This window comes from Drosophila bipectinata, chromosome 2R, assembly GCF_030179905.1.
Source record: "Drosophila bipectinata strain 14024-0381.07 chromosome 2R, DbipHiC1v2, whole genome shotgun sequence".
NCBI classification, from domain to species: Eukaryota; Metazoa; Arthropoda; class Insecta; order Diptera; family Drosophilidae; genus Drosophila; species Drosophila bipectinata.
Window position 1 is genome coordinate 16,600,496 of NC_091737.1, and position 10,566 is coordinate 16,611,061.

Below are 10,566 nucleotides of genomic sequence, written 5' to 3' on the forward strand. Positions count from 1 at the left end.
TTTTATATTATTGTGCTTTAAAATGTCTTTGTAATTTGAATATTTTTTATACATTTATTATTTACCATACATATTTTATGTGTCCTAATTTTCAGACGGCTAAACTTTATTGCTGATTAACTTTTTTAAAATAAACTTCTATGGGAAGGGATGGGATAAAATTATCATTTTCTACATGGTTTATTTTTCTGGAGCTGTGCTGTTTAGGCTTTATTTTTAATATTGGCTGCCTTACTTTTATATTACCACTGGATATAGTCATAATTGCCGATTCCGTCACCAAAGGATTCTTATCTTCAAGAATTCTGTCCGAGCGAGATTTTACAATATTATTGCTGATTACCTTTGTTGAGTTTCGTAATCGAGAGTTTTCTTCAGATATTTGCGTTTTTCGAGCTGTATTTCTGCGTTTATGCTTGTTGGTTAGATCAACATTTTCGGTTGTCGTACTCTTTGAAATATCTGGTGCAACAGTCGAGTTATAACTTTTGCGTCTTTCATAAATTCTTTTTGGTTTTTTATTCTCTAATTTGACTTTCATATCAGTTGTGTTGTGCGGTTTTTGCGTTGGTATCTTTCTCGTTGAAGCCAAAACTCGGAATTTTCTCAATTTTCTATTCGTATTAATTCTCCTCGGGGCAGCTGTTGTAGTTGGTTCGATTGTGTTATTTTGGGTAGTGGTATTTCCATCGGCAACATCTGTCTTTGTATAGTTTTGAATATACTTTGGAGTTTCTGTTGTTGTAACAAGATTTTTTAAGTGAAGCTTTAATAATTTTAGTTTAGTTTCGATATTGGATGAATAGTTTTTGGTCGCTTTAAGAGATTTTAATCTATTTTTGTACGAAATATTGGTTATATTTGGAGTTATAATGGTACTTCTTATTGTCGGCTCTGGAGTTGTTGGGCTAATGGTGTTCTTAAAGAATGTGGACTCAGTTGAACTAGAAGTATAGGGAAAGCTACGAAAATCCATATCTATTAGTGTAGTTTTTTGTGATGTTGGAGCTTCTGATGTTGTTGTGGGTGTAACCTGAGTGGTATGGTAATATCGCTCGGTGAAAGCCTCTGTCGGCATTAGTGTAGTTAAAACAGGACTCGGCCGAAATTCTTGTTCATAATCAGTCGATGTGCCTCCAAATTTAGTAGATGAGCGTGGTAAAATGACATCGTCTAGCGTAAAATAGGTATGAGCAACATAGTTATGGTACGGCAAGTTGGTTGTCGTCACTGGCGTTTCGCTAGGCATACTCTGCGAACTGTATTGATCCTTGGGATAGTCCTGTAACGTGTTTCTATAACAATCCGCTAAAGTTTGTCCTGCCAGATTCATTATTCTTTCAGGACACTTCGTCCAACTATGGTTGGAATAATCCGGACTGCTCCATTTTTTATGATCGCCCACTAAGCGTTCTGCATTCGATATAGTGTTTTCCGTTAATGGTACGAATGCGTTGATGGGTTCTATTTTAAAATCCAGGGGACGGGTTACAGGGCCAGTTTCCAATATATTCACTGGAGCTGAAACCCCCATTGTATTTAATGTTTTATATTTGTTTAAATCCATCGTTTTTAATGGAGCTGAAACATAATCCGCTGTGGTTGCAGGCTTTAATGTTGTTGTAAAACCTTTTATATGATTGAAATTCCTGTAGACGCTCCTGAAAAATAGTCTGTATAGTATACAAAAGCGTTTAGTGTCTAAATTAAAAAGATTCACCTTTTTGAACTTGCAAATGCATCCTGATATTGAGCGGATGTGGGTATATATCTGGGTAGCATATTCATATTACGCATGTAGTTTTTTAGACGCATTTTTCCAACCATAATTGGAGCTCTTGTATTGTACCAATAAAATTTTCGCAGAGCGTTAGGATGGTGTCTGTATAAAACAATTGCCGGATGATCTACAGGCCACATCTGAAAATGTATCTGAGTTGCACAGACTTTCGCTTTTCTTTGGGATGCGGAGCTAATCATTTTAGATACTTACCTGCCTCTTGGGTCCCATATAGGTCGATGAAACGTTTATATTAACTAATATGTAAAATATTCCTGCAGAAAAAATACATATTGACATCGAGGACCTCATTTTATTGAAACTATTTTTACCTATTGCCATGTAGATGGCAACTATGCTGTTTTTCACTTTCCCCAACATATTGTACAATAACTTTTTACCACAGACAGCCAACGACTACTTCAGATAGTTTTCTATCTTGGATAGTAGCTACTGGGTTTAAAATACGTATTGATGTGTAAGATATCTTTCGACTGAGTGCCTAACTTCATAAATCATTCACTCCAAACCAATGTGCTTAATATTTTTTTTCACAAAATTGTAAAAATAGATATTTTAGCTATCTGAGGACCTATTTATATAAGGGTTATCCAGAAGAAATTTTATAAAATTCTTGTTATATTTATCTTGTGTAAATGATACTTTTAAGTTATTTTTCTGATACTGCATCCAAACAGTAGCGTGTGGGCTATGGAGCATAAAAATCAACGCTTGAACAAGCTCATCTTCTCAGTTATAATTGTTGCATCTCCGAAAACATTTAATTGCACACTCTTTAGAGAGGTAGATTAGCTACTTAGCTAGCTAGGTTTAAACCTGAAAAATACCCATTAATTTGAAAAAGAGTTAAACTAAGTTTTGCTTGAATCTGATGGCCAGATAAGGTTAAAAAACATAAAAATCGCGTGTATAAAATAAACATGCATACTAAATAACACTCCCATGCTTCCTGGTTGCGACTGCAATATTGATTTGGACTTTGGTCGGTGACAACATGGCTCGAAATATATATAAGCTTTTGGTGGATTTTACAAAATATATATTCAATAAAAGAAGGTATTACTTTGTAAAATTTATTTGTAGTCTTTTCGTAATTATCGAGTTTCTTTACAGAATTTTTTGGATGTTTGTTATTTTAATTTCTGGATGGAACATGGTTAGAATCTTCATTCTTATGAAACATAGATATGAAACGGACTCAACCAGCATTGGGGTGTCTACCTCATATAGTCGTTGGATAAATACCTTTCCATCGATAGGAGTCTGTTTATCTAAGAATCGAATTACTGATGTCTTTACAAACGCCGTAAAGAAACGATTTCCTGGCGATAATCCGCCGTACAGTCATATTCGAACTCTCTACGACTACCTTTTTATTAATCCAAATAATCTATACTTGAAGGCGGATTATTGTAATAAATATAATTCCACATGTGGAGTTAATATTTTGGATATGAGAAAGGAGGTATTTTTGAATCTTATTAATTTTCATACAGGATTTCAATATACATTTATATTTTTAGTTATTTGCTCGGACGTGTTCGGATTTTATGGAAGAAATTACCTTTGCTGAGAAGGTTCTACCCGATTGCGAGAAAATATTCAAGTTTCATGAATTAGAAATGGGGTACTGCTTTCTTGCAAACAATTTATATGACTAGTAAGTAAAAATCATTAAAAAATAATTTTACATTTTTAAGTTTGTAGTCCGAGTATTGAGGAAATGCCTTTGCGATATACTTCCTTGGATAAACACCGAAATTTAAGATTGGTTCTTAAAAGTGGTTTACTTTATCGATACGATGTAAGAACACCAAATCTCCAACTAAATTGTGTTTGCATTTAAAATGGTTTATATTTTAGTTGTACATCAATAGCCCTGAAGATCTACCATACTTTAATGCTGTCTTTTATGCGATTACTTCGGAACATTCGATACATAGTTTTAATGTTGAAGAGATCCACAACAACAAAGATGTTATAGACGAGCCGATTTCCCAAAGGATGTGCAAGTTTCCAAGCGAGAGCAATGAGGAAGGATCCTTATACAGGTTAATCCCAAGGCTTAAAACTTGACGGGTTGTTTACATTATTTAATTGGCTATAGTTTTTCGATCTGCATGTCTAATATTCGGAGTGAGATGGAAATGCAACTGTGCAATTGCACTATATTCAGTAATAAATATCAAAGTAGGTATATGTTTCTAAAAATCAAAGTCTTAAAAAAAACTTAGTAACTACATAGGTACCCGAAACTATTGCGGAATATATGGAGTATCTTGTTTGGAAGAGGGTATACTTACATTCAAAAGATTACTTGTGAAAGCTTATTAAAATATTCAAAATTTTAGGAAACCTAGTCACGAAAGTAAAAGATCATGTTGGATACAACACTGCGTGCTTACCATCGTGTATGGAACAGCAGATTAGTTATGTTGGGTAAAAAGCTAAAAAGATATACTGTCAATAACTAGTAAAAAATATAAAATATTTTTTAAGGTCCCGTGAAAAGGAGCTCTCGAAATATCAAGGAAAAAACGTTGTTGAAATAGAAATTGCCTCGCCACCAACGGTTCGATACCTTCGAACAGTGACTCAAACTAAATTGGATTTAATAGGTTCCTTTTCTATAATATTTCTTAAAAACTGTAACTAGTTTTATTTATTCTTTTAGTTGCTATTGGCAGTGTCATTGGCCTGTTTTTTGGAGCATCGTTACTCAACTTGATGGAGATTATTTCGATGGTTATTAGTCAGATACGCAAAATACTTAAGATATAAAAAATTAAAATACTCTTCACCTTTTAAATGAATTATCTGTAACCAAATAACGTAAATAAACTCTTACTGCACATATTTGAATATAAATTTATTAAAAATTGTGCTAAATATGGTTAGTTGTTGTTATCAAACAAATCTAAATGATAGTTTGCTATTTCATTTTCTATGAAAATATTCAAGTCGCGAGAATTATCATTTTTAACTTTATGCACAGATGTGTTAACATTATGTTTCTTATAACGGAGTCCAACTCTAAAAATATTAAAGGGCGTTAGTTTTTAATCCTGTTTATCCGAAACCTGGTGAAAGCTTACATCCTTATCGAAGGTATATCGGCCGAGCTCCGCATTTTATCGGATGACTTTGCCCGCAAGTAGCGATGCTTAATATCAACACCGCTGTGTTCATCCTAAAAATATTTTTGCTAATTAATTTGTTCGAATTTATGGTAGTTTTTTAATTACTCACATCTCTCATATTGTAGGTAATGACCAAGTTATTTACGAAGCTTTCGAGAAACTCTGGATATGCGTCTAGAACATCCAGCAAGTCATCTCTGTGTAATTTGTGGATATCGCAGTAAGTTAGGGCTCTAACAACACCATTTGACTTTCCAAGGGTGGGATATATACAAGGGTTCTCCCCGAATATATCATTCTTCCCTAGAATGAATGAAAATTTAATAAAAATTTCAAAGGCAGAGGGGAAAATCTACCTAATACAACAATCATATTGCTGTCTCGTTGAATTTCAATAGACCCTCTTGCAATAAAAAACAAAGAGGTAAGTACATCCCCTCTATGGACCAGAATGTCCCCAGGTGGCGCATGAGTTGTTTTAAATTTGAGGGAGAAAGCTCTAAGATATAATACAAAATCATCGTTAATTTGAAGTATATTTATTTTGGTGAATGGAAAACTCACCTTAAGCAACCAGGACTGGCATCTGAAAAGGCTGCGCAGGTTGTTAGCAGCTTTCTGTTTAAATGCAAGCAAATATCTGCTTGAAGGCACTCAGGAAATCCTTTCAATAACGATGACATATCTATTCCATTCGTATAAGTCCATGCATGTTGGAAGTATTCCTCTAGTCTTTGTCTTAATGGGTTGGGGATCTAAAAAGAGATAATAGAGTACTAGTGCGTATTTACCAATTCCTTTGTTCCCGTTTGGAAATCGATGGGTTTAGAAATATTTCCAAGTTTTAAAGCTAGGAGTTCTATCGGTTTCGAAAACGGGAACAAAGGCTTCTACATTTTCAACTACAACGTGCGTGCAATATACCTGATGGAATCGTATAAATTCCCGAACGCGTAACATTTGTGTATGATATCTTGCAGTTCCCGAGTAAAGTCTTTGTATTATTGCCGACACATTTCCGAAAATGGATGCATACATAAGAGCTTAAATGGGAAATTAAAAGTATCATAAATCAAAATGCATTCATGTTTTAATTAAAGTGAGAATTTGCGTACATCCAACGAGCATGACACATATGGTAAAAGCTTTTTCAGCATCAGTATTGGGGGCTACATTTCCGAAGCCAACGGATGTGAGTGATGTGAATGTGAAATACAATGCTGTGATGTATCGAGACTGCAATAAAAATGTCTTTAATAAAAATCCATTAGTTTTAATGGAAAAATGACTGTCTACCTTTATGGAGGGCCCACCAGTTTTGTTTTCGAAATAGGGCTCTTGAATGTCATATGACAGGGAATGCAGCCAACCGATGTTCTTCGATGCAATCGATCTTTCTGCATTACCGATGGCATACCTACAAAATATCATATAATTAGATAACTAATAACTTAAATTAACTGAAATATATACCAAATACAAGCCAACCAATGGGCAATTAATATAAAAGTGGCCATCAGTAAAATAAGAACGGCAGCACCGTACTCCGAATAACGATCTATTTTACGGGCTACCCGAACCAATCGCAAAAGTCGAGCTGTTTTGAGCAGTCCTATTAACGTAGTAGTCTGAAATTTAATTAAATAAGGATATTTGATAATTATGGTTAAAATAAAACTTACCTCATCGGTATCACTTCCCACTAAAAGTAAATCAAAAGGCACAGCTGCTACCAGATCGATCAAAAACCAACCACTTAAGTAATGGACTGCTATTCTTCCTGGATGGGATACCACTTCGTCTTGTCCATTCACAAAAGTGGTTCTAAAGTTTATTATAATATCTACGATGAACGTAACGTCCACTGGGAGATATAGAAAAAGATATGATTAGCAGTTCTAAGTGGCAGTGGAAAACTTACCTATTAAATCAATTATGACAATGGGGTCCGAGTTTATGTATTTATTGTTTCTTCTTTGGTAATCCTGTTCTCCAAGAAGGAAGGCTGCTACATAAGGAGTGAAAATCGCCGTGTACATGACCAGAATTAGAATAACCCAATCCCAGACAGCTTTAAAAGGTGAATAGTGCAGGAGGGTCCACTTGTGGTAGTAATTGTTTTGCAACTTCTGGTCGAGAATGTTTCCCCCCAGGGACAGGATCTGCTAAAGATTAAGTTAGTACGAAATGATAATTGAAATGTATTCCAGAAGATGTACCGTTTCAGTAGCTTCTTGCATTTTTGGCTCGCTCTTGGATCCCAAAAGTGCCTCCTTGTCCAACATGTCATCGTAGTGATCCCCCAGAGCATTCTCGGCTGATTTATCATTTGGAACGTACTTATTGTTTTTAAACATACACTCATAGGAGTTACTATTCCCTTTGTGGCTTTGAAAAATATCGTTGTTTTTGCGCAATGGATCATAAGAACAAAGCAAATCGCACTCCCTTCTGGACGAGCTCTGATAGTTTTTGATATACAATTTTTTCTTATCACATTTTATGCATTTCTTGGGTAGTTTTGAACCCAAGTGCTTTTTTGATTGAATCGAGATGTTATTTGGCTCAAAATGTATCTCGCTCTTATTTCCTTTGACCTTCTTAAAGCCATCCTTTTTATTATTAGTTTTGATTAGCAACGGCGAGAAGAAGCAATCTGCCGTACTCTTGGAAACCTGTTCGCCCTTAGGGATACCCCTTGTTTTCAGTTCTATCGAGTCATCATCATTGGTCGGGCTAGCTCTCATGAACTTGTGATACACAAGATTGCTATGGTCAGCCACATTTTTCGGAAATCTCGTCAAGCTTTCCTTCTTGTCGTCAAACATGCTGGCATTTATGAGGATATCCGAAACGAAGACTTGTTTCTTTTCAATTTTATTCAGATTGCACATAAGGGAGAAGAGTTCCCTCTCCACGAATTTATTGGATTTTGCCAGGCAGTTCCTTTTGAATTCCTTCAACGGCGGCTTCTTAACAGGATCGTCTATATTGTTGTTAGACATATAGAGCTCACATTGCTGAACTATTTTATCCAGTTTTCGGATTTCACTTAGTTCCACACAGGATTTGTGCGACATCTTATATCCTGAAAAAATGGTGGCGGAAAAGTGAAAATTAGGTCAGTAAAGGATTTTCGCATATCTGAATTAGCTATCCTTTTGTAGATGTTTTATCAAAGAGTTAATTTAGGTTAGTACGGTATACTATTAGTTTTTATAATTTATATTATTAAAAAAAATTATTGAAAAACCGTTTGATTTGTTACCTAATGCACTTTCTTATTTACTTTGCAAATCAAAACAGCACAGGTATGAGATACACAAGTGAAAATATTGGAAACATTATTTATAACTTAAAATTTGTATTTAGAGTTAGGTAGTAGGTATTTATTTAAGATTTAATACATAAAAACTTATGAATTTAAGGCTTATGCTTTTTGTTTTATTTATTTCATTATGGTTTCTAGTTTTTTTAAGCTATTATTTTAATTAATAATATAATTATTTTTCTTTCTGTGTAATCCAATTCCCTCATCTTAGCTTTTCTTAAATATACAGACATGCGCACCTGCATAAAGTTTTTGAATTCCCCGTGATTTCTTAAAATCATTGTTATTTTATTCGTCGCATTCGGGCACACTAAAATTAAATGTAAACAATTGATTTTTCCTACAAAACAAAGATACAATTAAAAGATGAATGCGCCTAAAAAGATAGCCGAGGCGGAGGAACTAGTGCGGCAGGCCGAGAAGAGGTAACATCGAAGAAGATAAAACATTAACCAAAATAAAGTATCTGTATCTTTGTATCTTTGAAGTTTAAAGACATCTCTATTGAAATGGGTACCTGATTACGATAGTGCTGCGGATGAATACTCCAAAGCTGGTATGTTTATTATATTTCTTATGTTATTTGAACACGATTATATAGTTAATACAAATAGAAAATCGTGTTTTTCGTACTAAATAAACAATTCAAAAAAGGGGACACGTTTTATAAAAATTAGTGTGTATGTATACGAGCACATAAATGATATATGTACATATACAGAGAATACAATTAGTCATTGATGGATGAGCTATTTTAATAAATATTTGTTTGCTCTTTTTTAGCAACTGCATATCGAATAGCCAAGAGCTATGATAAGAGCAAGGACTGTCTGTTGAAGGCCATTGAATGCTACAAGAACAACAAGTCCTGGTTCCATGCTGCCAAATGTTACGAGCAGGTCTGAGCAGTCAATATTCTTTAATCCATTTAAACTAGAACTGACAATTTGCTTTATTGCAGATTATTTTACTGGCCAAAGATGCTGACAAGCTAGCCGAGGTCGAGGAGTACGCCAACAAGGCCTGCAGCCTTTATCAGCAGCATGGTTCGCCGGAAGCAGCAGCCACTGCTCTGGACAAAGCTGCCAAACTAGCCGAGAACAAGCATCCTGACATGGCACTGCGATTCTATCAACATGCTCTAGAAGTTATTATGGTTGGTATCTACTTCCATACCTTAAATAATTGAATTTATAGCTTACCATTCATCAGATTGAGGATTCCGTCCGTCAAGCAGCTGAATATGCATCGAAAGTCTCAAGAATATTGGTGAAATTGCAAAGGTAAGACATTTTAAGGAGACAGTTTTATCCCATTTGCAATCACGATTAAAACAATCCATTTTAGATACGATGAAGCCACAAATGCGCTCAAGAAGGAGATTGGGTTAAATCAACAAACCGAATCCTACGGCCAGATTGGTCGGTTGGTCGTGGCCCTGGTGATGGTACAACTGGCACGTGGTGACTCTGTGGAAGCGGAAAAAACTTTCAGAGAATGGGGAAGCTGCTGCGAACCCGAAGAAGTCGCAACACTCCAAACTCTTTTGCAAGCCTTTGATGACGAAGATCCCGAGTTGGCTGCAAGAATGCTGGCATCTCCGTTTATAAGGCACATGGACGTAGAGTATGCAATTCTTTCAAAGAACATTCCATTACCGAAAGGTCTACAGGTAGAGAAGAAACCCGGAGAAAGTGCTGGAAATGTAAGTATTCAAAGTAACTTGTCGTAAAAGTTTGTTTTAATTTAAAATACATAGGTTATACAGGACGCTGAGGAAGAGGATGAGGGAGGATTGTGCTAAGTCAATGCAAGTTTTATGGTCTCCACACTAGCAAAAATATTTATCGTTAATTCTCAAAAAAAATATCGCTTTTAATATATAAATTGTTAAATAAAAATTCAATCGCAGATGTTGTACTTATTGTAAGAAATAAAAAGACAATTATTAACATATTAGGTAATAAAGTTTGTTGGGAGCTCATAAATAGATTTTAAAATAAACCTCGCTTTACCCATTTAATCACATAAAACTGTTACTGCAAAAATATTTACAAATAAAATAAGCTCAAATCAATCAGATGTACATTTTTAATTCCCTGGTAAAATTAAAAATAAACGCTTTTAGGATTTTTAAACAAATAATAATAGCTGATATGTTTATAGCTTTTTAAAAATAAGATTGTTCCAATTCCACCGTTCCAAAAATAACAATTATTAACCATTTATCGAAATAAATGTGAAGTTATCGAATACGGAGGGGAACTATCGAGACATTTTTGTTTTAACAAGTA

At 34.7% G+C, this 10,566-nt stretch overlaps 4 protein-coding genes across 6 annotated transcripts; 2 read left to right on the forward strand and 2 right to left on the reverse strand.

Annotated features, from left to right (window-relative positions):
- Window positions 1-40: 40 nt before the first annotated feature.
- On the reverse strand, window positions 41-2,175 carry LOC108123371 (uncharacterized). The gene is made up of 4 exons (XM_017238494.3): window positions 2,113-2,175; window positions 1,994-2,055; window positions 1,721-1,920; window positions 41-1,661 (listed from the first exon to the last, which is right to left on the reverse strand). Exons 1-4 carry the CDS (start codon window positions 2,159-2,161, stop codon window positions 107-109), a joined length of 1,866 nt encoding a protein of 621 aa, XP_017093983.2. The 5' UTR covers window positions 2,162-2,175; the 3' UTR covers window positions 41-106.
- A 619-nt stretch (window positions 2,176-2,794) lies between these two features.
- Window positions 2,795-4,687, forward strand: ppk29 (pickpocket 29). The gene is made up of 10 exons (XM_017238493.3): window positions 2,795-2,857; window positions 2,915-3,266; window positions 3,325-3,461; window positions 3,509-3,605; window positions 3,665-3,852; window positions 3,909-3,991; window positions 4,047-4,094; window positions 4,153-4,240; window positions 4,301-4,419; window positions 4,476-4,687. The coding sequence occupies exons 1-10, from the start codon at window positions 2,796-2,798 to the stop codon at window positions 4,580-4,582; spliced, it is 1,281 nt and encodes a 426-aa protein (XP_017093982.3). The 5' UTR covers window position 2,795; the 3' UTR covers window positions 4,583-4,687.
- sei (seizure) lies at window positions 4,670-9,624 on the reverse strand. 3 transcript variants are annotated; one of them, XM_070278716.1, is made up of 13 exons: window positions 9,475-9,624; window positions 7,161-8,029; window positions 6,863-7,103; window positions 6,624-6,805; window positions 6,415-6,569; window positions 6,238-6,358; window positions 6,057-6,177; window positions 5,866-5,984; window positions 5,506-5,696; window positions 5,298-5,440; window positions 5,051-5,244; window positions 4,897-4,991; window positions 4,670-4,834 (listed from the first exon to the last, which is right to left on the reverse strand). In XM_070278716.1, the coding sequence occupies exons 1-13, from the start codon at window positions 9,479-9,481 to the stop codon at window positions 4,696-4,698; spliced, it is 2,577 nt and encodes an 858-aa protein (XP_070134817.1). In that variant the 5' UTR covers window positions 9,482-9,624; the 3' UTR covers window positions 4,670-4,695. The 3 variants fall into 3 exon arrangements, with proteins under 3 accessions (XP_070134817.1, XP_070134816.1, XP_070134818.1); XM_070278715.1 differs by having other exon boundaries at window positions 4,671-4,834; window positions 6,863-7,106; XM_070278717.1 differs by lacking the exon at window positions 9,475-9,624 and adding an exon at window positions 8,210-8,450 and having other exon boundaries at window positions 4,671-4,834; window positions 6,863-7,106.
- gammaSnap1 (gamma Soluble NSF attachment protein 1) lies at window positions 8,554-10,350 on the forward strand. Its single transcript, XM_017238854.3, has 7 exons — window positions 8,554-8,697; window positions 8,761-8,828; window positions 9,056-9,171; window positions 9,234-9,428; window positions 9,485-9,555; window positions 9,620-9,977; window positions 10,032-10,350. The coding sequence occupies exons 1-7, from the start codon at window positions 8,639-8,641 to the stop codon at window positions 10,074-10,076; spliced, it is 912 nt and encodes a 303-aa protein (XP_017094343.2). The 5' UTR covers window positions 8,554-8,638; the 3' UTR covers window positions 10,077-10,350.
- Window positions 10,351-10,566: the final 216 nt, after the last annotated feature.

Bases quoted from the DNA above. Each gene is read 5' to 3' on its own strand.
- LOC108123371 (XM_017238494.3), bottom strand. From the start codon at position 2,161: ATGTTGGGGAAAGTGAAAAACAGCATAGTTGCCATCTACATGGCAATA. The intron at 2,056-2,112 runs GTAAAAATAGTT...TTTTTTCTGCAG, and splicing joins TGCCATCTACATGGCAATAG to GAATATTTTACATATTAGTT. The intron at 1,662-1,720 runs GTGAATCTTTTT...ACTATTTTTCAG, and splicing joins GCATTTGCAAGTTCAAAAAG to GAGCGTCTACAGGAATTTCA.
- ppk29 (XM_017238493.3), top strand. From the start codon at position 2,796: ATGGCTCGAAATATATATAAGCTTTTGGTGGATTTTACAAAATATATA. The intron at 3,606-3,664 runs GTAAGAACACCA...TTTATATTTTAG, and splicing joins GTTTACTTTATCGATACGAT to TTGTACATCAATAGCCCTGA. The intron at 3,992-4,046 runs GTAGGTATATGT...GTAACTACATAG, and splicing joins ATTCAGTAATAAATATCAAA to GTACCCGAAACTATTGCGGA.
- gammaSnap1 (XM_017238854.3), top strand. From the start codon at position 8,639: ATGAATGCGCCTAAAAAGATAGCCGAGGCGGAGGAACTAGTGCGGCAG. The intron at 8,698-8,760 runs GTAACATCGAAG...GTATCTTTGAAG, and splicing joins GTGCGGCAGGCCGAGAAGAG to TTTAAAGACATCTCTATTGA. The intron at 9,172-9,233 runs GTCTGAGCAGTC...GCTTTATTGCAG, and splicing joins CTGCCAAATGTTACGAGCAG to ATTATTTTACTGGCCAAAGA.
- sei (XM_070278715.1), bottom strand. The intron at 6,178-6,237 runs GTAGACAGTCAT...TTTTTATTGCAG, and splicing joins CTGGTGGGCCCTCCATAAAG to TCTCGATACATCACAGCATT. The intron at 5,697-5,865 runs GTATATTGCACG...ATCTCTTTTTAG, and splicing joins AATTTATACGATTCCATCAG to ATCCCCAACCCATTAAGACA.